The sequence below is a fragment of the Podarcis gaigeae genome, assembly GCF_964106915.1.
Source record: "Podarcis gaigeae genome assembly, chromosome: 6".
NCBI lineage: Eukaryota > Metazoa > Chordata > Lepidosauria > Squamata > Lacertidae > Podarcis > Podarcis gaigeae.
Window position 1 is genome coordinate 51,058,454 of NC_139682.1, and position 24,818 is coordinate 51,083,271.

Consider the following 24,818-nt stretch of genomic DNA (forward strand, 5'->3'; position numbering starts at 1 on the left):
CCTTAAGTTGTGTATTTACTGAAAAGAAACATGGAAAAGCCCGGTATATTGAAATAATTCAAAAGCTTAGGAAAAAAGCATTTCGAGAGGCTTACGGTTTTTAAAGGTTTTGTGTTTTTTTAAAGCAATTTAGGCCTCAGGATTGCAACACTGTCACACATGTTTGCCTTTAAACACTTGGATAGTCTTTGATGGCTTCAGCAGGATTGCTAATAGGATCAAAGTGAATCACTTCCCTTAAGTGTTTGCAGGATGTGGACCCTGGTTGGCAGGATAAAGGCCATTTTATAGATTTATCATTCTTGCAATCACTGACTGTGACTTTAGAGTCATAAAAGACTAAAATAATGACTGCTTTGTCCAGTAACATGTTGTATTTGGTAAGGTTTTATCTTCATTTCATCCCTATAGAGAACTTCAGCTCATCACTGCCTTTTGACAGGAAAAGGGAGGAATGCTTATGTTTCTAGGAGTCTACAAGACCTGCACACACCACTTTTTGTTAGCCCTTTTTATTATACATGCACACGGCAGGTAAAATACTAAGTATTTCACATAGCTTAATAAAAAGCCAGACTTTCCACACATGCCAAGAACAATTTACTGGATGTGATTCTAGCAACATCCAGTGATACCTATAGCAATTTTTAGAAAAGAGGTGCCTCTCTCAATGGAGACATCAATTTATCAAGAGGGGTACCTTTATACAGTTGTAGCTTGTGTGCAAGTGTGCACTGCTGGGTTGTTGGTTTTCCTCTTCTTAGCCTCACAACTATCATTGCTGAGGGTTCTTAAGGTTCAAAGTTATGAAGCTGCTTATACCTGGGAAGTTACTTTATTGGTGCAGGGCACCCAAAAACGCAGCTTGTCTTCTACAGAAAGTTGGAGTGGGTTTCTGCACTTTTTGTAATAGAAATAAGCTGTGCTTTTTTCCCCTAAAAAAATGTTTAGGGGTACTCTCATTTTCCTACTCATATTGAAATACTGACCTGACCCTCAATAAGGCCAAACTTAGATTCACAAAATGTTTAGGGGTATGCGAACCCCTGCATCCCCCCAGAAGAAAAGCACTGGATAGAAGCTTGAACTGTCTGTTACAACGGTGGCAATATCGGGGCTGCTAATTGCAAAGTTATCTACCCAAATTTTGTTAGCTTGAGCGGCTAGCTTGCCATTTTCCTGCTCATTTCTCAAAGTCTCGGCAAGTTAAATTTATGCTTGGGGAGCAGACTGCATCTTGTCTGTAGTTGTACAGGAATGCATGTACACGTATGAACACTTAAGACACAGGGAGGCAGCCTTGATGTGACGACAGGGGTGTTGCACGCATTTAGCAGTGTCCCTGTTTCCTTCGCCGACTTGCCGGAGGATTTGCTTGCGTAAAAGAATGTACCTTCCGTGCTTCTCTTCAAAACACAGACGTCCACTAATAGGGCAGATTTTGGGGGAGACCCCGAGCAACGGGAAAGGAAGTGCTGCTTTGTGCCGGGGACGTTTATAGCCCTGCGTGGGGATATGGGGAGTGAGCAGTTGCGTCTCGGGAATCGGGCTCCTGGTGGTGTTAGAGGAGGGGCTGATGGAGATCGCATCAAGCCGAGTGGTATTTGCGGCGCGAAGAAGGAAGCGTGGTAGCAAAAGCAGAAGTCCCTAGTCCCAGACCGCTCTTTGCTGCCCCGTTGCCATGAGAACAGCTTCCTCCCCCTGAACTCTCACCCCGCGCAGGCCGCGGCGACGCCTGGTCACATGATCGGAGCTAACATGGCGGCGGCCGCTGTTATGGGGAGCTGATTGCAGGTGCCGGGGCCGTTGCCTGCATCCGCCCTCATCCCCGGCCATGCAGAGCGAGAGAAGGGAACCCGGTGGTCGAGAAGAGGTGCGAGCGGGGCGCGTCTGAGAGGCCGGAGCGTCTCTGGGGCCGGAGCCGCTAGGGCAGGAGATGGGGCTTGTTTACATCCGAACGGGGGTTGGGCCATCATCCCTGAGGTGGGAGGGGTCTGCTTATATCCATATCCATAAACTTGGAGGGTGCATTTTTTTTCATTTAAGGACGAGGCATACCCTCCTCCCATCTTCGGGGCCGTGCAGAACGGCTTTGTTTATCTAAGGATGACACGAGTCCCTGGAGGGGAAAGACCAGGAGGAGGTTGTTTATTTTTGGTATCTAGGAACTAAGAGCAATACTGGTATACTTGTTCATTTGTAAGGAGATTAATTTATAGCTAAGCCAAAGCTAGACAGCAGGCTGTAGGCTGCTTTCCCCCATACAGTAGTCTTGTAGGCTGAGGAATTAGGGAGTGGGGAAGTGGTATGGAACCTTGCAAGCAGTTGGGATGAACTACATTTAGGGTGCTGTGGATATCTATATTTCGACAACAGCCAAGTCAGAGGAAATGTGGGTGTATTTGTGTTTGAAGAAGTTATCTGGGGAAGATTAAATTGTGGTATTGGTTTGAATTGGTAAATATAGGCAACACCCAAAAGGGAAGTTTGTCAGGTAGATGAGAGTGCTGTGGTGGATTTTTCTAATCTAATTCCCCCATACACTCCCTAAGACTGCTTCTCAAAATGGGGTAAATAACTCTGTAGTTTTCTCATCAGCAAGTTCCTAATGCTTTTTTGCTCCTGATCTTCTCTTAACAGACCTTCTTGCGAGTGAGGGCAAACAGACAGACCCGGCTGAATGGTGAGTGCAGCAGAAATCCTGTACCATTTTCCCCCTTGTTCCAAGATGAAGACTTTCATTATCTGGGCCTAACAAGTATAATGCTTCCTTTCTTTACAAGATTCCTGAACTAAATATGCCCCAAAGGGTTAAAGCTTCAAATCAATCATTTGTATTCCTAACACGTTTTGTTCCTCTCTGAACCCTGTCTTAAGTTGCTGCCCCTGGGTTACATTTATGTAGGCCTCCCAATGACATTGCTTTTCAGGCAGCTTGCAAACATAAAATATAGTGCGGTAAAACAACAATTGCAGGAAATTATTGTCAGCAAAGGTAAGAGAGAGAATCATTTACTCAAAATTATTAAAAACACACCATGTGGAAGCAGTAGATTACAGTTCAAAACTTTAAATAATCACAGATCTGAAAATGCTTGGGAGAATTATTTTTTTAAAGTATTTTACCTGGCATTGAAATGGCCATAAAGAGGTGGCAAGCGGGCCTCTCTGAGGAGGGCATGCCACAATTGGGGTACCACCACTTCTTGTTAAATGGCCTGGTTGGTATTGCAAAGGAGAAATTATCGATGCCAAGTAGAAGAATTATTTTACTGCTTGCCATTTTAAAAATAATGATTTTCTTATGGGTGTAATGAGATTAGACTTTTCCCCCAATGGCATTGTTTTCACTTGGTTACCTGCTATAATCTCCAGCTGTCAACAATACCTGCTTACAGCTAAAAAAATACATACAACTATACTTCCTGTTTGTTTCATTTATTACAACTTTTTTTTAATTCCACCTTTCTTTCAACACCCTCCCCCAATGCTGTTTTGAAACAATGTGCAGGATAAAAGCCTTTAATATCTCACCTGGTTATATGGACCTGATACCTCAGTAATTTGCAACTTGGAGCTGAACCTAACTAGGATGTATTTTGTAATTTTTATCCAATAGTACGTAAAACACAGTGTATTGTCACTAAGTAGGAATAATTTTTCAAACATTTTATATAGTGACCCTTTATTTTAATTGATTCTACTTCCACTGCCAGTGAACAGAAAAACATGTACTTTTATCATCTTTAATTTGGTCAAGAGTAAAGATAATGAAAATTCATCCCTGAGAAGTTAAGAGCAACTTTAAATTATCATGACAGTGCAAGAGGAAATTTTCCTTGAATTCTTGAATGCCAGCAAGATTCAGAGCTGTAACATACTATGTTGGATAAAAGGAGAGAGCTCTTGAATTAATGAGGACTGTGCACTATGTAGTGAATACATGTGATCTGACTTTCACATACACAACTACAATATATTTCTGCTACTGAATAATTCTAGGATATGATTAATGAATACAATTGCAGTATTCTATTGATCATCTTGCAAACATTTCCTTAGGACACTTGGAGCTATTATTGGAAATGATTATAGCAGAAATGCTAATATTTTTCAAAAAAAACATGATCATTTTTGAAAGCAGACCTAGGTTTTGCCAAATATATTGTATGTTGGCTGTATTTGGACATAATGCTAAACCAGCATTCCCCAACTGGTTGCCTCCAAATGCTTTCAACTTCATTTCCCATCTTCCCCAACCACTGAGCATGCTGGCTGGGGTTAATGGGAGTTGGCATTCAAAGAATCTGGTGAGCATCAGATTGGAGAAGGCTGTGCTAAACCATGGTCTTGCATTATAAGAACAAACCTCAGTAAACTTTGGGCCAGTATACCCAACCCTCCCCTCTGGCTTGGCTATAACAGGAAGATCATCACCAGTTTAACATGTTGTGTAAACCATAAGCTGTCATTAGTATTAACTGTGGTTGGCTTAAATAAATTATCATCACAGACGTATGATATGAAGTTGTCTTGTTTCCACTAACTATAGTTTGATCTAGTTCAGAGGACACAGCAATCTGCAATGCATCTAAAACCAGCATTGAAAGTTTCCAAACTCTTCTGCATGGCTGTGGTAGTGATAGGGGCATGAGTCCTGGGCAACCTGTTGTTCGTTCTCACAATGCTAAAGTGTGGTTTAATATTGCATCTAAACCATTTCATTGTTTCTGTGTTAGATCATTGTGAGTGTTTGGTGTCCCATCATAAACACATCACTTGCTCTTCTTCCTCATTATCTTTACTAACTGCTGTGTTGTGTTAGTTGTATATCTTGTGGTATTTGAAGAACAGCTAAAGTTATAGGATAGTTGGGAGTCTAAAATCAGCAAGGAAAAGACTGGAGCTTGGGTCTTAAGTCCTACTGTGCTTTGATTTTGCTTTGATTTGTTAAGTCACATAACATACAAGATTCACATTCCTCTTTCAGTCCCCCACCCCACCTTTTCTATATACCTGAACACCATTACAGTTTCATTCTTTGGAATACTGTTATTAGTCAAGCAGAACTAGCCCAGCCATAAGCTTAAGTAACAATAATGATTATCTGCCTAGGATTAGCAATATATGAGTAGTTCAGAATCCTTCAGTTGGAGATTGCTTTACACTTGCTAAACAACTTAATCAACTTGTATTTTTGTTCATCCTTCCTTCAGGTTATTTTTAGTCTAGATTGGCACTTTCTGTAGACATAGGCAGTTCATTTATCTTTTTACTTTGGGGTTCCACTGAACTCTCAGGATAGAAATCTGTCATTGAGACTGTATTTTGCCACACCACTGTTTCCAAAGTCTCTCTCTCTTTGTAGTCTTTTACAAGGACTTGGTCAAGATGTCTTTGAAGATCCAGGTGTGGTAAAATTCTCTTTGCAGATCCTCCCCTTCAACCAACTCATTTTTTTGGAAAGTCAGTAACACTTCCAGCAACACAGAGGTTATTATAAAGAGACTAGAAATCAACTGATCTCTGCCGAGTGGCGGAAGTGAGTAGATTAGCTTGCTGTTCCTACCTCTATACTTTATGTGAATGGGCTAATGTCTGTACCTTGGAGAGTGCTGTTGCAAACTCATTCCCATGGAGACACTATAGAACAGAGTATTGGATTAGATGGGCTTTTGGCCTGATCCAGAGGCGGACTGTTATTATGGTTTCAGCTGATGGTCTAAAGCTGATGGAAGGCACTCTGCGTCACTGAAGTCACCTGAGCCTCGAGGGACAGCAAAGGATCCAGAAGCACCACCAAGATGTATCCGCTCCTTGGAGAGGGAGTATAACCCCATCAGGAGCAGGCAGCTTCTCTTTCATCTAGTCTAAGGAACGACCCACTAACAATGCCTTTGCCTTATCTGGATTGAGGTTCAGTTTATTGACTCTCACCCAATCCATTACCGAGGCAAGACAACAGTCCAGCACATCCACTACCACACCTGCAGATATAAAGGAGCAGCAGAGCTGTAAGTCATCATCAGATTGCTGATAATGTACTTCAAAACTCTGGATAACCCCAGTCAGCAGTTTCATGCAGATGTTAAAAAGCATAGGGGATAAAATTGAACCCTGAGGAACCGCACACTGAGGGCTCCACATTGCTAAAGAGCATCTCCCAAGCATCACCCTCTGGAAACAACCATCCAAGTAGGACCAGAACCATCACAAATTGGTGCTGCCCACCCCTATCTCGGACAGCTGCTCTAAAAGGAGACTCTGTGTGATGGTATCGAAAGAAGCTGAGAGATCAAGGAGAATTAACAGGAACACATTTGCCCTGCTTTTCTCCTGACAGAGATAATCATTCAGAGTGGCCATAGCAGTTTTTGTGCCAAAACTGGGCCTAACCACCATTTAAAATGTATCTAGAAAATCAGGTGAATAGGAGGCTTTGCCTGTACTAGATATTGCATAAGATAAAACTTACTTTTATGTTTCTTTTGTTTGTTTCTACTCTCTATTCCATGACTTGGTCAAAGGCCTTAGAAGGTCCTTTATGAGAAGCCATGTTAGAAGAGTGCTAGTTTTTTTGGTGGGTTTTTTTAAAAAGTGGGATGCAAATCTACGCAGATCACAATAGCTGACTCTCTTCATTTTCCTGTGCCTCAAATAATTTAGCAAATAGTGATAGCTGCAAAAGGTGCACACCTCTTTATTAGCAGAATTAGAGGTGTTGGAAAGATATGTCTTTGAAAAATCTTTGACCTTGATATTGCTTCCCACTTAGAGTAGTTGTATGCAAAGATGGCGGTGGTAAATTACACATATCAAGGGGTGCAACAGCAGATCTTTAAGGATGGGCAGCTTCACATGAGACAGTCCTTCATGTAGCTTGGTTTCAAGCCGTTTAGAGTTTTATAGGTAACAACCAGCACTTTGAATTATGTTCTGAAATGGATTGTAAATTAATGTTGCTGATGGAATAAAAGGTTCACATGATCCCATCACTTTGAAGTGATGAAGAACCAATGTGATCATTCCTCAAATACAATCATGCACACTCTACCAAACATAGGACCTTCATTTTTACTTCATGAAAATAAACTCTAGTTTGCCCAGTAACTCTCAAACCTTGCTTCAAGATGTCAGTCATGAACATTTCAGTTTGTTTTTGTGTTTGACTTGGACCAATCCCACCTGTTCTGAAGCAGAACAGAACAATGCTGGAAATTAAAAAAGACAATTTTGTCCAGTGCTCAGATCCCTATATTCCCATAATTATTCCCATAAATTGTCATGGCTATTTGTCACTAAAAAAAAAAAATTCTTATAGACTCTTAAAAAACAACAACCTCTAGAGTTAAAAAGAAAAAGAATGGAAGAAAGCATGCAAAATGTATATAATGTGAGAGAAAAATGCAAGGCCTAGTTATAAGAATGCCCAAATAATGTAAATATCACTCTATTAATTAGTTGTAAAGTAACATGTTTTAGTGGTCACATTTGCACCAAGTTTTAGAAAATATATGAAGAACTATTAATGAAGAAAAAGATACTAAAATTAAATATTTGGCATTTTTAAATGATTAAATTAAAAAAATTGGCATTTTAAATTATTTAAATCAATTCACTCTGACTAAAGTAGGTCTTAATATCCAGAAATCCTAATGCATCTCACAACAAACTGTTCAGGTACCTTGTTAGACCTCGTATCAGCACTGTACTTGGGACATGCATGCAGTCTTGTCCAGCACCAGAAGCTGAAATGGAGAGGACTTGAACAAGTAATGATTGGCAAGCGGTCAGGACTGAGTGAGGAATCTGCCGGCATTGCATCTTTAGCAGCAGCAGGCTGATGGAATCTACTCTAGAAGCTTCAGGATGAATAAATGGATAGACGAAACAAGTTAGGGGGTTAGAAGTGATATTGACTGGGCCTCTTTAGCACAACTGGGTGCCTAGGATAGATGGGGTGCAGAGTTCAAGCTTAGGTTTTTGTGCATAAATGGCAGACAAAACATAGATCAAGCATATACAAGATAGCTATGTAAGAGAACTCAGTATGAATTCCATGCTTCCACCCAGCAGCTGAGCTCAGCTTCAGAAGAGTTCCAGGGATCTGCTGCACAGTACACATGGAGGCATGGCAAGATAAAGGCAGGGGATTTGTGAGAAAATGAAGCAGAATAAGAAAAGACTTCAGAAAAGGAGGAGTGCTCCCATGTCCAGTAAGAATCATGAGAAGCCTACTTGTTTCCTAGAAAGACCTGTCAATCAGGAGCATAACATGATAAACTCCCTTAATAGATCAAGAAAACAAGAGCCTGATAAACATGTCAGAAACATAAAACTTGTCAGTAACATAAAAGATCGAACTAAGCATTAGTTCTTCTATCTATGAGAGCCAGTGTGCTACAGTGGTTAAGAGTGGTGGACTCGTAATCTGGGGGACCAGGTTCGCGTCTCCGCTCCTCCACATGCAGCTGCTGGGTGACCTTGGGCTAGTCACACTTCTCTGAAGTCTCTCAGCCCCACTTACCTCACAGAGTGTTTGTTGTGGGGGAGGAAGGGAAAGGAGAATGTTAGCCACTTTGAGACTCCTTCAGGTAGTGATAAAGCAGGATATCAAATCCAAACTACTACTACTACTACTACTACTACTACTACTACTACTTCTGCAATACGTCAAGGACCACCTCTCCATATGAACTTACTTGGACCCTGAGATCATTTTCTGAGGCCCTTCTTCATGTACCTCCTCCACAAGAGGTCTGAAGGGTGGCAACACAAGAATGGGCCTTTTCTGCAGTGGCTCCCCATTTGTGGAATGCTTTCCTCAGGCTGGCACCTTCATTACACACTTTTAGGAGCCAGGTGAAAATGTCCTTCTTTAACCAGGCCTTTGGCTGAGTGACATCTGATGCTCTTTAAAGTATGTTTTGGAAGTGGGGATTATTGAGGAGTTTGTGTTTTATTATGTATTTTGTGTCTTTTATGTTGTGATTTTATGTTGTGAACTGCCCTGAGATCTACAGGTATAGGGTGGTATACATTTTATAAATAAATAAATTGGATCAACAAAACAGAGGCTGTCACAGATGAGTGCTCAATGTAGAAGGGCAGGTCTCCCCCTGTATTTTAGGGTCCAGGCATAACAGTGCAGCTGAAGTAACTTTTTGCTGCAACTCAAGGGCCAAAGTCAGTGCAGTCCAGGGTGAGCCACGGCCATAATGAAGAGGGAAATTTGGCAAGATAGATTGCTTGACATTATGGACACGCTGGTGCACTGGCATCATTACTGTAATATAAGTGGCCTCCTTGCATCCTGGGTGAGAACTGGAATAAAGAAGCTCTTTTTAGAAGAGATCTGCACTTAAATGAGGGACATTTAAGTGAAAGTCTTTTTTTCATGCTGTTTTATATTCAGATTTTTTTTTTTTTAAAAAAAAGGCCTGTGACTTAAGGGTAAGGAAAAATCAACCCAGCCCCCCTCTTTGCTCCTGCGACAGGAATACAGGGGAGAAGGATTAGCGAGCTAATTAGAAATGATTGCATCTATCAGCACTAATTAACAATACTGTGGTCTCACTTGTGTGTTCTTTTGAGCTGTTCTCCTTCGGGACAGCTCAGCAGTTGCCCCCCTTCCTCTGGGGCTCCTCCATCCCTCCTACGTTGATTAGAAGTGATAGTTGAGCTCTATAGTAGCAATTGGAAATTCTGTTCAGTGGCTTTCAAACAGCCCGTGTTTTTTCTCTCTCACACTCCAGATCCACCTCTGCCTGTATCAAGCTACTGCAAAAGGTGTTGGAACAGAAACTTTTTGTTAGCTCTTCTTCACTCCATTTACACTTTTGTTCATGCTGCTCTTACTTTGTGAGCAAAGCAATTTTTCTTTGCCCAGTGTCTCATGGGTCTCTAAGGTGGACTGTGTTGCTTAGAGCCCCTAATGCTCTTATTTGCTGGATGTTGTTGAAAAGTTTGCCAGCTGAGGCACAAAAATCCTTTGCATTAGTACTGTGTGTGTGTGTCATGATAGCACACAAGCAATGATGGCAGAAAAATCTGCTGACATATAACCGGTTCAAAAAGATTAAGGATCAGTATAATGACAGGTCTAAAAGTTTTGCAAGGGCACTTAAAATTCAAGTTTAGTTTTTCATTAAGTGGACTTTTAAGTTTATAGAAATGATTATTCATGGACCCTGAGTTTTTATGAAGTGGTTTTCAAGTTCTGTTTCCGTTATTCTCACACCAGACTTATGGAATAAGTTACATTATGTCCATAGGGTTTGCAGTAAAATGTTTTACAAATCATGCCACTGGGAGTCAACAGGGAATGTTGCCCCAGCTGCTCCTTGAGGGCAATGAGAAATATTTCTGAAGTCCAGGTGGTTCAAACCATGCCTCATACATATTGAGGATCTGAGCGAGTATGACATCGGAGGGGAGTCGTCATTGGCTCTGGATTTGGTAGTTGAGACCCACAAATGCAAGTCAGGTGGGTAAGACATACAGATTTAGGACAGATTTGCAAATTATATTCCTTGGGTGAATTAGGATTACCTTCACTTGCCAAAGTGAGAGAGCCCTGTGTGCAGCTTCTTGTGGGAGGGCTCTTGCTTCCACCTTGGAGAAAATGTCCAAGAAAGCAACCTCTCTAACGGAGACCTGCCGAAGATGGAGCTGCAGTCAGGAGATAGTGCTTGAAATTGTTTCCTCTTCCTTGTTTCCCAGAAGTGTGAGAGAAATAGTTAGGTGTGCCCCATCCAGAATGGACTATCTCTCTTCCGAAGGCTGCATCAACTCTTCTCATTCCTGTACTCATTCCCACATGCCAGAAAGGAGCTTTGTTATTCTAAACACAGTGTGTTAGCTGTTTAGACTTGCCCTCTTTTGTCTTCCTTTCCCTGCTGGAGAAGGGGGGACAGAAACTTTGAGTCCTCTTAGCTCCACTTCAAGTATGATGGAGTTGGCTTTTTTGTTTCTTGAGAGAGTGTTTTAGTTCTAAGTATAGGAGGGAGAAAGTGGGCAGGTGCCCGTTAGCACTACACTGTATAAACAGCCTAGTGATAATGGTAGCTGCACCTCTCTGCCCTGTGTTCTTCAGGTGGGGAGAGGAGCTCTAGAGTAATTGGAGTGAGGATAGTGGCGATGGCTCAGGCAAATGGATTGCAGGTGGATGCCTGATCCTCCTCTGCTGATTAACTAGCCTGTATTGCCAGCCCAAAGTGCTTGAATTTGCTTATATGTTAACTCCAGAGAAAAAGGCCCCAAACAGAAAAAAAAATTAATACCTTTATTGAGTCAACATTGGTCTGGTTAAATGCTTTTGCTGGATTCCTGTATTGCCTCCTTGGGTTATGACTAAAAGCCTACCCTGCTTATGGCATTTGTCTTATTTTCCAGTGCCTCCCTTAATTTAGTTTTTGGGTCCTTACTTCCCACTTGGTGTGTGCAGCATCTCGTTCTCACAGTGCAGTTGCAATACATTACAATTTCTGCAGCAAACTGGCAGGCTCATAATGTCAATAATTGTTACTGCATTAAGTGACTTCTCTGTCATGTCATCTCTTGTTACTACACAGAATATCCTTGGGCTCTTATTTTGGTCTCTGTCAGAATTCTGACCTTCCTTATTAAGCTGTTCATTTCCCCTGTCTGTGATTGAAATATCTGATAATATTTGCTTAAAGCCATCTCTCTTAATGATCAATGTTGTTTTAATGCAAATTTTTCAGATGTTTTGTCCACATTTAATGAGGGTTCAAATTAATCAGCAGTATGGTAAAGGAAAAAGTTCACCAGAGGGGCATGTCTCTTGAGCCTACAATAGAATTTTCTCCCCAAAAAGCAAACTTCAAGCTCCATAATTGGAATTACTTGTATATATTCTGCATTGCTTCTGCTTGTAGTCATTTTGGGATGAGATGTAGGAGATTAGGGATAGAATCTGAAATTGTAGGATTGAGCAAAGAGTACAAATAGGGATAGAGGGACATCGTGCTGTTCTAAGTGAAATCTTCTGAGCACAATTAAGTCCGGTATAGTCCTGCTGTGATTTCTAAATATTTACTGGAAACTGCCTGTGTGTGTTTGGGTCTTTTCTCCATATTTCAAAGCCTGCTTACCTTTTAAGCAGAAGCTCTCTTTCATAATTATAGAAATCATTTTGACAGAAACCCTTCTTTCTGACATCTTCACAGCTGTGCAGATTACTAGGCTCTTGGGGCTTCCCATTTATACTGATTGGTGTCTTTTCTTAGAGCAAGCTTCAGGTATTCATGTTAGTCTGCAGAAGTGTTTTGTGGCATCTTTTATAGCAGTTTGAAAACTGTTCTCTAGTCAGTATATTGTGAAACACAACTATTGAATAAGTCTGATTAGGAACAACGGAGGCAAAAATAAAATTGATGACTTATCCTAGGGTGGATGCAGGAGGCGAATAGGACCCAACTAGTATCTTCATCCCGACAGTGTGGGTTTTGTATTTGCAGGAGATGCTGAACATGAAAATAGTGGTTCTTAGGCTTTCCCAGGGGAGGAACAGTATTATAAAGATAATGGAATCAGATATGCCCTTTTGAGGGCAAGGCACTTGGTTTGTGTTTGACTTAATTTCTACTGTGCCGTGAGGATGGTTGCTGTTTTTGTTCACTAGGGGGGCATTTGGTTAAATTCATTAAAGGTTCTGTAACTGCACAAGATGAAACTTGAGCACAGCTCCTCAAGATGAAGCAGGTGGAGTGTGGTGGGGAGGAAACCACTGAGGCTCGGTGGAGGAGAGAGCAAATGTTTGCCTTGAAACCTTGCATCTATATCACACTCACTCTTTGTAGCTTTCAGTTATTCATATTGTTTAATACCTACAAAGCACCTGCAGTTTTAAAGTTCCCTATATATCTTAAATTAAGCTCACAGATTCACAGTCTTAATAGACATAATACAAAAGAAAAAAAGAAGGGAGAAGCAAGTGAGCATTGGAGCAGCAGGTCCTTTATTGGCCAATAGATGGGGCCAGGTTGATCTCCCCATTGCCAGTGTTCTTTCTGAAAGGCATGAGATGAAGCCTCACAGGGGCTCTAGGCTTCCTGGCTGACATCAGAAACTAGTATGCTCTTCCCTTTGGTTCCTCAGTCACTGGGCAACTATATAACCCATTGTGTTTTAATTTTCTCTCTGCTTTCCTCGCATAGCTCGGATTGGAAAAATGAAACGGAGGAAGCAAGACGAAGGACAGGTATGTCCCCTCTGCAGCCAACCTCTCTCAGGATCCGAGGAGGAGAGGAGTAGGCATGTCGAACAATGCCTTGCAAAGGTAGAAGCACTGAGGGAACCCTACTGCCTCTCTCTCATTTCTTCCTACCCTCTGCTACTCCTGTGATCTGGGTAGAAACCAAATTTGCAGATTGAAGTCCACATGGCCATGTAGATCTCTACTTGAGTTCTATCTTGAAGTTTGGAGTTCTGTCTTAAAGTCTGGATTTTGCAATCTCATTACTCTAAAGACAGTTTTCCTAACCTTTCAAATGAGAAGGGATAGCAGGTGCTATTTTTGACTGTTAACTAGGAGACCGCCTGGCTTACTGCTAAACTTTGGTTATATCAGACAACTGCGGTTTAACCAAAATCCAGCAGAGCTCAGAGATGGACATAGATTGGAGAGAAGATGGTTATCAGAAAGTTTCTAATAGACAGTAGTTTTTCTCCCTCATATAATAACTAGAATCCTCAGTCATCCTATGAAAGTGAATATGATGCAGCACATAGTTAATCTGCAGAATTCTCTGCCACAGGATCTAATGATAGCCATCAACTTGGATGGCTTTAAGAGGGGATTTGAAAAAATCAGGATAAGGCTTTCAGTGGCTACTAGTCATGATGGCTTTGTATTACCTCTGGTATCAGAGGCAGCATGTCCCTGAACACCAGTTGCCCACAAGTGTGTTCTTGTCCTGCTTGCAGGTTTCCCTGTAGGAATCTGGTTGGCCACTGTGAGAACAGGATGCTGGATTAGATATGCCTCTGATTTTTGAAGGAGGTGTTTATTTTTTAGTGTGGGGTTGGGGGACTTTGGTAGTACAACTGCACAGTATTAACGTTCTGAGCTGATTTCACTTAGGTTCTGGTCTTCCTGCAGGATAGGTGACACTACTTCATCAACCTATCATTCTGGTCATGGTGGCTTTTATAGCAGCCTCTGATACAGCTGACTGTGGACTTCTGTTTTTCAGTTAACATACATTGCTGGTATAACTGGAGTTGCCTAATGGTGATTTGAACCATATTTTCAGGGTTGGAGTAAAACTGGCGATAAGATGATTAAGCATTGCCCTTGAAATGGAGCATTCCTTGAGGTTCTCTCCTATTGGCTGTATTGTTTGGTGTATTTGTGTAGTCCTGCCAGTGCTATATTAATAAATAAAAGTATTTTTGTAGCAGCACCTTCATACACTTCAGGCTGTGCTAAAGAGTTATCCAATAGCAACAGCGATCCTGAAACTTGATGTAGAGTGTTACCCTTTTGCTCCTAGAAGAGTTGCAGCTCCAGCTCCACTTTTTTGCCTTATCTAACTTTCTAGTTTTGCCTAGTTCAAATAGTTTCTAAATTTGAGGCATACTTTCCACACAGTAGCAAAGCTTATATGTGTGAAAGAACATAATTCCTTTCATTGCAAGGAAGTATAGTTTTGATCAGAAACTGAATTGGGAAGTCTTGAATTCAAATTTGGCCATGAATTCAGTATTTGGCCTTGGGCAATAATGTCACAGTCTCTGTCCCTATGGTTAAATGGGATACTCACCTCATCCCACACTACCTTGGGGGAGCCAGTAATATAAAGTGAGCACTCAATAAGCAGCAATGAATGTGGATGACATTCTTTTTCCTGCTTCGTTAGCTTTTGCCAGTACCCTGTGTCAACATGTGCTTGCCACTTTGTCCACGATTAGCTTTGTCTATACAGCATGCATTGACAGGAATACTACCTACTAGCACCGTTTTTAACTCAGGACACTGAAATGATGCTTGGTGCTTTATTCTTTTCGCTTAATAGAGGGAAGGCTCATGCATGATGGAGGATGATGCAGTGGACATTGAAAATGAAAATGGTAATCGCTTTGAAGAATATGAATGGTGCGGGCAGAAGCGGATACGTGCCACTACTCTCCTGGAAGGGGGATTCAGAGGTAAGTGGGGCAGTGTGGGGATTGCTGAGATGTGCTGCCGACTGAACAATGCCCAGATCCCCTCCCTATCATCCCAAGAACAAAACAGATTATTAATATTGGAGCTATTGCCCTCCAAACTGTAGCCCAGGCTAAGGGCTCTTTCCCTCAGCAGTTTTTGTTCATGCAAGTATACCCCCAAAAGTTATTCCCGTGACAGACATCATATCTTCACAATGACAACATGTGGATGCTGATGACGGTTGAAGCAGCTTGTCATGCATGTGTGACTCTAAAGGAACATGGATATAAATTCATCCAGAGAGTTGGCTTTCATCATAGTAATGATCTGTAGTATTAACATTAACAGAAATTTTATGTTATTTGTCTCCTGCCAGAAAATGCATTCACAAAAAGCAATCATACCTTACAAGATCAAGATAGTAAAGTTGCTTTTGTAAATTTCCCTTTGTAATTCTTAACTGTTAGAGATTGCTTAAGGGAAGTGACTTTGCTGACATGGTCAGGAGAAAATATGTTTTTTCCCATTCATTGCATCACTTGCCATTGAATGTTTTTTAAACTGTGTAACAGGCCAGGTGCTTGCTTCTCAGTGTAGGTGGGAAGTTGCACTTCTGCCAGTACCAATATTTATTTTCCTATGGCTATGAAAACAGCATAAAATAATAGTAGTTATGAGTAAAACCCTGCTTAAATTAGTCTTTGAGGAGGAAATGTGGCCCAAAGTTGGGAGACAACAGGAGCAGCTACAGGACAATCAGTTTCAGCAATATTGTGCATATTTTTAAAAAATGGAAGTGGAGAATGAAATTGTAAAAAGCCCCAGTCTGGAGTGACGAAAGCTGGTTTATCAGCCGCTGGTGATGTATGGAAGTTGACAGCTAAGTCACTTTAGCACCTGCATAAAATATTAAAGGGCCGGTTATGCATTTATCACTCCATCTTTTTTAAGGCTGATAAATGAGAATTCAGCAACCTGCCATACACCTCCAGCACTGCAGCCCTCAGGGCTCCCAGACAAACACATCTTATTTTTCCTCCTTCTATTCCTTCCCCTGTGACAGGAAAATCGGCTGCAAAAGAGAGAATGAGTTATGGCAAAATGTGACCTTTGTGAGTTTTATTGGTGAATGTAATTTTAGCTGTGCACCTGACTCCTTTCTTACATTCAGCCTTTTGCTCTGTGTCAGAATTGACTAAACTGTCTGGTGTGAACATTGTGATTCTGTAGAAACAGTGTTCCACCCTTCCTTGACCAGAGAATCTAGTACTTTGCCTCATCAAAGTAAAAGTTGACATCCTCTTGTATTTTCATAGATTGCCCTGGATTCTAATTTAAAATATCCCAAGGAAAATCCCACTGGGAAAGGAAATCAGGCTTAAAAGATGCGTGAGTTACTAGGGCTTATAAATGATGCTCTTTCTTTCCTGTTTTCCTTCACACTTTAGTCTATGGATAAATCTGTACAAAAAATAGATAAATGAGACTTGAGAGGTAAGCAGCACCATGACAGATATTCAGGAGTTCAGCCATATGGGGAAAGTATATTCTTTTAGCTACCAATATATTCAGAATTTTGTCTACTGAATTGCAGTAGACAAATAATTTCTTGCTGTCCCGTGGGTTCCTTGCACCCACAAATTTTATTCTTAATTCTCATTCAGCTGATTGACTGTTGCAGGAATGTGTTAACTTTTCAGACCCTGGCTAAGCCTTCCTATGTGCCCCGAGGTCTGGGAGACAGAAGCAGTTAAGTTCCTACGTAACCAGGAATGTTGAGCAGTCTGCACTTTTGTGCACAGTCTTAGCATGGAAAACATAGGCAGCTAATGTAAATTATCCCTGTCTTGTTTCTGAAGTGGAAATATGGACTCTCATCAGTCATTTTCACTGCTGTTTTGTACCCTTTCCTGAAATACTTTGGATTAGTTTCTCAGCCATTTTGATAGGGATTATCATTTTGCTTGTTGGCTTTGTCAATTAAGGAGCAATGGAAGCCATTTAGATATGTGTAAAGAAGCAAAATCTACTCTCCACATATTCCCTGGAGTGTTTTCTTGATCAATCTATTGGCTTGTTTTTACCACATGATGTTTCTAAGCTATTGTCTCATTGTGGTAGGTTGAGACAGGATTATTTGCATTGGGTTCTGCTGTTGCAGTGTTAGAAGATGATGCTAAAAATGACTGAATAAGGTCTTCCATAGTGGATATATTTGAAAAGTGTAATTCCACACTTTATAAAGTGGAATAGTAACTTTTGTAGCCTTTAAGGCCTAATTCACCTTTAACATAAGAGTTCACTTATATTGACCATGTTTGGACTCAACCCTTGGCCATAAAGTGCACATAGATCCTGCTATCTGGCTTGCCATCTGAAATTTCAGTCATCTGAACACAAAAAATTACACCCAAACCTTTGCTGCCCAAGTAATTCATTCAGTTATCTAAATAGCTGGAGTTTGCTCATTTCCTTGCTTCTTTGTGTTTTGCTGGTCAGTGACAGCCATTTTGATTAGAAACCAGGGACGAACGGAGGAAGGGAAAGAGATTGGGACAAATCAAGGAGCAGGAAAGACTGTCTTTTGCTAGTTGGCTGCAGCAGTTTGGGGTGGAAACCAAGGAGAGAAGGCGATCAGACAATTCAGATTTGAAATGTTCCCATAGGAAATAATGTAAATAATCAGCTCATTGTGTGGTTGCTTGCCTAATGAATGATTTCCCGGGGACCCATTGTGTTCAGATAGCAAGACCTGCATGTATAGATATGTGGATTAGTATGTTCATAGATGTGTGTTTGTGCATGCAGTTCAAGCACTCACTGTTGTGGTCCTCTCTTCTCAAAGCTGGGAAACAACTTGCAGAACTGCTGGCTTAGCGTCATGTCCAAACTAGCTCTTGTGGCTTGTTTCTCATTAACAAACCACCACCAGGAACCCAAGGGTAGTTCTTTATTTCTTGATTATAGTTTATTTGAGATAAAGCAACCAGGAGCACTGGTTCAGGTTGATTTGTTTAAATGTGGTTTATGGCCATCATTGCATCCTAACATGACCATTGTGTGTGAGAGAGAAAGTGTGGGGATACAAGAGGCCTGATAGAGCTAGATGGGCTGTGAGGACAGAGCTTAGACCTAAGAAACAGGGCACTTGGTAGTACAATCCCATACACTTTACCAGTTTCCGCTTTCAATAAGGTAAGAAATATGATACAGCTGTTTGTAGTAATCAGTTAGCTTGATGTGTTCTCCCCTTGAATTTAGGTTAGTGCAGGCATAGGCAGACTCAGCCCTGCAGATGTTTTGAGACTACAACATTTACAATAACACTTGAGGAAGAGCTGAAACAGAACTACACCCCACCCCACCCCGGTTAACTGGAAGGAGGCATGGTTAGAACGGTGAATTATGCAGAGGTACAGCAACACCTTCTATGTGGGTGATACTTTAGGGCAGCATTCCCCAACCTGGTGGTCATCAGATATTTTTGGACTACAACTTCCATTAGCCTAGTGGCTACCAACTTTTTTTGACCACTAGGTGCATTTAAATTTTTGAGTGGGTTTGTAGGTTATTCACAGAACAGCATGTCACCACGACATAGAAGAAGTAAAGGTGGAATCCAACATAGTACTAAGTCTCTCTTTCAATCAACACAAGACTTTCTCCTTGCACAAAGGAACCTTCTCCCCCTGAACATACCCTAAATTTATTCTATGGGTTCCCCCCACTCTCTGGAAGAGATTTAGGAAAGAGGGGAATGTCCCATTGAACAAGTTGAAATCCTTGCATTGATAGGGCATGGTAGTTGAAAAGCACCCTAAGTGTTCATTTTGTTTGACAGTCTAAATATTTACAGGTTGGACAATAATAAGTATATATGATACTTTTGTGACATTTGTAATACTTGACCAAAAAACCACATTTCTCTATTATTACTTTTTTACATAGAAGAGTACACTTAATTCAGTCCCTCAAGAAAAGGTTATGAATTCAGTGTTAAGAGAATATATAATTTAAGATGTAATTTTAAACTGTTTTAAGGGGCACACTGTGCCTGATATTTAAAAAAACTATGGTTTAAATAATAACATTTGACATGAAAAATAGTGGGGGGTGGCGTACATTGGTTGGTTCAACTAGTGCTTTACCAGCAGTTTTGATTTCTGGATGCTGAAACTTGGGAGTGTTAGGCATAGTACAGCAGCAAACTGGAGAATTCAGACGTATCTCACAACATTGTAAAGTTTTGTTGGAGACTCCCCAGTCAGTGGGGCCTGAATTTATATCTACTGAGCTTGATGAAGAATTGTTCCTGTGTTCTGCGTCTAATGCTCCAGCCTGCATCCTACTTGCTGAAATGTGGGCGGCATTGGGTTTCTTCTCACTTTTTCCCCCCTTTTAAATTCCCTGCATTTGTAGCAATCCCTCACTTGTTCTAAAGAACAGCTACTCATTTACTCTAGCTGTTTACATTGCAAGGTTTCCTTTTAAAGAATTGCAGAGAGAATTTGGGGGGGGGGGTGAAATGCCTTTTTTTCTTTGAAAGCTTAGCAGTTTTGTCTGTGTGTCTGTTATTTGTGAGTGGGAGGGAGGAAGAGCGGGTGAGAAAAAAGTGCTTTATCCGAAAAGAATCATATTGGCTTTGTGCTGATAGAGGCTGCTGTCATCTCTTAAACGGCTTAGCCCAGTCAAAAGGCTAGCGGACTTAAAACAGTGTCTTACACGAGGATCGATGGAGAAAACACGGCAGTGGTAACTGTGAGGAAAAAAGGGTGAATGCAAGAGAGATAACAGTAATGATTGCATGGAGGGGAGCTGGAGGCAGGCTTGCTCTTTGTAGGAACCTTGCTTCAAAGGAGTCTGAGCTGCCTGGTCCCCAGGATGTTGCTGCCTCTGTGTATCTAGGAAGAGAGCCCAAGCCCCCCCCCCCCTTGCTGGAGCAAATGGGCTAAGTAGATTAAAGCATGATAGGTTATCTCTTCCCCCTATGTTGTATCACTTTTAGGAGATTTTTTTGGTCAATCAGCATATTGTGTCATTCCTTTAGCCAAAGGAGGTGAGTTGGTGTTGGGGAGGGGGGTAAGAGTCTAAACTGCACAGTGAGGGAGCCATTGGGAAAGGGGGAGTTGGGCGGAGGGGGGGTGAAACGGTATGTCAGTTTATCGATCGCACCTCAGCCAGGAGAGCTGCAGGCACAGCTATGCGGGCACGAGCAGCAGCACTCCTAATGTGATTGAAAGGCAGTTAAAATGGCGGTGACCTTTTCAGGGGGAATTAGATTGCCTGCCAAGAGTGGTTAGAGGGAGTGATAACGCCAGCTTGAGGAAGCTGTCCAGGCAACTTCAAAGAGAGAGAGACAGAGACAGGAAAAGCAAGTGAGCGCAAGTCCCATTTAAACTCTGAGCTGTACTGTCTGATAGAGCCAAGATTGCTGTCCTCTCTAGATATGAAGGGTTTGAAGAATGTAGTCAAGTTCCCTGTCCTTGCCCTTCCTGCACTGCACCACCTTGTCAAGGAAAGCAACAACTGGCCAGCTGTCTATTCACCTGACACTCTTGGGGATTTCAGTTGCCTTGAAAATAATACACGGAGGCAAAGCCCTAATGACTGAAAGACAGTATGCAAGGCTTCCTAGAAGAGTGATTACTAGAAACCTTCCTATGAGGAACTGTGTGGTATGTTCTGAATTTGGAAGGTCTTTCACTTACAAGCAATTCAAAGGTGCTGGTGTTCCTACTAAATGAGAAACCCCATTGTTCTTGGTGTTCCAGGTTTCTTTGTCAAAAGATTACTAACCAGCTGGGTGGCTCCTAAATTGAGCCTTCATGGCCAGAGGCAGGATCCTTTGGAGTACCAGATACTGGGGCCAACAATGTAGGGAGGTCATATCTTGCCTTTCAGCTTCATGGGTGCATCTGGCTTGCCTCTGTGGGAAGCAGGATACTGGACAAACCCCTGACCTTATCTATTAGACCTTTTCTTAATTTGGAGATTGAAGGACTGGCTCAGGAGCCTAACTTCTGTGCCAGAGCAAAGTATTTAATAGATGGTATTGTCACCTACACTTGTTATGACTATTTGAAGAGTCAGATGAATTGCTTGGCATTTCCTGCAGATGGCTGTCATCCCACTCTTGGCTTACAGCCTGTTTCTCCCTTTAACTTCAAATGCTTTTTGCTCTGAGCACTGATGTCACAGCAGACTTTTTGCAAAATAAACTGCAGAAGTGGCACCACAACCAACAACAATAGTGATTGTACTTTTATGTGTGTAGAATCCAGAAGCATGTGAAGTAGGTATCTAGGAGTGGCACATGTCTGTTCCTACAGTAGGGGGAAATACAATTATGATACGTAATACTTTTATAATATGAACATTCATGGAAACCCTGCACTTGACATATGGAAATGCATAGTCTCATCTCACTCAAGCTGTTTTGTTTTCTAATCATTTTGAAATAATCTGCCTCTAGCAAAATGTGGATGTCATACAGTTGTTCTGCTAGGAATCTTAAAATATACAAAGGGTGACATCCCGCCTACTTTCTTTTGAAATTACTAGCTACATTTTCTTGTTTTTCCCCCTCTGGAGCACAAATAGGAAGATGCTTTTCTTTGAGAGCGCCTGCAAAGCTAACAGGCGTGTGCCTGATTTCCATCATCCAGTTTGTTCAGTTAAAGTTGCATTTAAGGTCATATCAAAGAGAGCTGGCAGTGGCATTAGACAATGAGATTTCCCAGAGGACTGACCAGGAAATAAAAGGTATCTGTAGTGTGTACAGATCCTTGGATGAATGAATCTGTAACTAATATTTGTTATCCATGGATTTGAATGGACTTGGCAGAAGGAAGGAGAGCTGTCAGTGGAGCAGCTTTCGAATTTCATATCTGTGACGTCCTTAATGTCTCTCTCCTTCTCCCAGTTTTGAAAATCTGTTTCAGATATTGCTTCTTGGTAACATGCTCTCTTTTGCCTTATCCCACAAATTAAAAAAATATCCCAGACTGTCTGCTTCCATAGTTTAATGCTGTTCTTTAAAAAAAAACACACACAACAAAACAACAACATTTCATTTTTTTTTAATTTATCAGTTCAGAAACAAGTACACTGTGTGTCTTGAACTGTTGAACAAGAACCAGTAAAGACAACTAAAGGAATGCTCATGTTATTTCTGCTCTTGTTAGCCCCTACAGATCTTTTCTAGCCCTTCTGCTGCTGCACAAATGTGCATACACAATACTTTGTTTTCTTTGTTTGCTTGGATAAAGATGAAATGCCATAGAATGAAACTCCCTTACGATACAAACTGTAATATGTATTTGTTCATATGTGCATGTCTCTCTCATTCATACACTAAGCAGCATGTTCGCTATTACAAGGTGCCTGCCACATAGCTATCTCTTGTTTCACTCAAAGGCAGAAATTGCTCAAGACTGCTAACTAATCTAGTCTTGCTTGTCTTGAGCTGGCCTGCAACAGTTTTCCTTGGGCGATGTGGATTCCTGTTGTAAGCTTTTTGTGTATACTGCACTGACATGCTAAAAGTCCTGCACCAAGGAAATGTATCTCTCTGCAGAAGATAAATTAAATTGAAATACCTGAATGAATTTACTTCGTGCAATCATCACAGGATTTCTGAAGCAGAATTTAGAACCCTTTCCTCTCCGTTGAGCAGTAGTGACTTTAAAGATGTAGATTTAGCGCAGAGAGTTTTTTTGAACAAAATGCACTTTGGAAAGAAATTCAAATTGTAGTTTCTTTCAGAATGGCACCATGAATAAGATAAGTAAAACCGACACAATCCAGAAGATGGAGATGTAATATGTTTGGCGCTTCTGTGCTATCAAAAGAGAAAGAGAAAGACAGAGAAAAGAGCCATTGTATTTCCTAAGAGCCTTGCCTTTCACTAACTGAGGAATCCCATGCAATTGTTATGTAAGTCATATGCATGACATCATCTGTTGTCTAAAGCTGAATCCTAACCCCGCTTTTCTGGGAGTAAGCCCCACTGAATTCAGTAGTATTTTCTTCAGAGTAGGCATGGTTAGGACTGGGTAATAGTCTGAACCAGAACTCAGGAACCAGATCCTTAACTTTTCAGTGCAGAGTTTTATTCTCATTTGGGATATTAATTATTAGTTCATCATAAATGCCTAACAGTTAAGCAAACCCTGTCTTGGCATGGTCTACCTTTCTATTACCTAAGAGGAGGCAGGATGAGCATTAGTGGACTCCTCTAGTTTCCAGTCTACCAAGTGGGAAAATTTAAGTATTTGAAAAGTTACGTATTTGAGGTGTTTAGTGAAATAGGATTTAAGGATTTGTGGTATGCTCATTCACACACATAGTGGAAGATGATATCTGGTTGCCTGATGAACCACCCAACCTTAGAATTAATACGGTGCTTGGGAAATACTCTTCTTTTCTTAAACGACATACAAAACTTTATTGAAATTAGTTTTATGACATTTCTAGTTTACAAGGCAGAGAAACTACTCAACATCCTAAATAGCTTATACTGTACAATGAAATGCTGGGAATATTTTTTTTAATGTTTGTTTATAGTTCAACACTCTGACGTATACTGCTACATTGTATAATCTGTAGCTACCACCAACCACTTTGTCCCACTTAATGCATCTAATGCATTCTTTTGTGAACCTCCCTGAGATCTGTGGATGAACGGTAGTATGCAAATTCAGTTAATAATAATAATAATAATAATAATAATAATAATAATAACAATCATAATGAAGTATCCTGTATAAGGTTTTTTTCCACAATAAATCGGCAAGTTGCTAAAGTTCTGGTGTACCTAGGACCTTTTTTGGCAACAGCACAACGGCAGAAAAAAATTGCTATAGCCTTCATGCTCTGTACCACTTTATAAGTCGTAAGAGAAAGATATAATTGAAAGTTTTTCTACTTCAGCAACTTGCTGTCTTTCCATACAGAAAGATATTTTTTTTAACCTGAGAGATTTTAAAGGTTCACTTGGTTGCTTTTGTCACCCCAGAAGGCTATACAGTGTGTATTTCCTGAATGCCTGCTCATTTCCTTTCAAATTTCTGGAGTTTTGAAAGCGTAGATGACATATTTGAGGTCTCATTTCCTCATGAACATGGCAGAATACAACACAGTGTTAAAACTTATATTTGAGTATTTATTGTCTGACTACAACACAAGCATAGGGAATCTGAAATGAAAATGACAAAGACGTGCAGCGTTAATGTGTTGTAATGTATCTTTGTCCCCTAAGAGGAATATTCCTGTTCAGAGGCAGACTAGGGCAAAAGCTTGTAATACTTTCTGAGTGTGGGAGCACACACTTTTTTCTCTACTTGCCTAAAGCCGTCCCCACTATGCTATTTAATTCTGAAGGGCTCAGGACAATCTATGAACCATTTCTTGCTGCCTATCTTGGGGAGGACAGTTTCTGGAGAAGGAGAAGGTATACTTGGAAAAAAAAAGTTATTGTGTAGTGCCTCAATTTTTCTTCCCTGATAATATAAGCTACTAAGCAGCGTGAGCAAACTGGTTCCCTGTCTTTCTCCCTCTGGTTCCTTTTATTTTATTTTATTTGAATTGACAAACTCAACTTCATAGGTCCTAAAAGTTCACAGGTCCTTGTCGTGCTGACCCC

At 41.0% G+C, this 24,818-nt stretch overlaps 1 protein-coding gene across 15 annotated transcripts in view; it reads left to right on the forward strand.

Annotated features, from left to right (window-relative positions):
• RNF220 (ring finger protein 220) overlaps positions 1–24,818 on the forward strand; it is a 332,264-nt gene that overhangs the window by 255,554 nt on the left and 51,892 nt on the right. For 10 of the 15 annotated variants that reach the window (XM_083742420.1, XM_083742422.1, XM_083742426.1 and 7 more), the window contains 3 exons: positions 2,641–2,683; positions 13,182–13,303; positions 15,042–15,174. In XM_083742420.1, the coding sequence (XP_083598546.1) occupies positions 2,641–2,683; positions 13,182–13,303; positions 15,042–15,174 (298 nt within the window). Of the gene's footprint in view, positions 1–1,707; positions 1,874–2,640; positions 2,684–13,181; positions 13,304–15,041; positions 15,175–24,818 lie in introns of those variants that run through there. The other 5 variants (XM_083742424.1, XM_083742425.1, XM_083742419.1 and 2 more) reach the window with 2 other exon arrangements.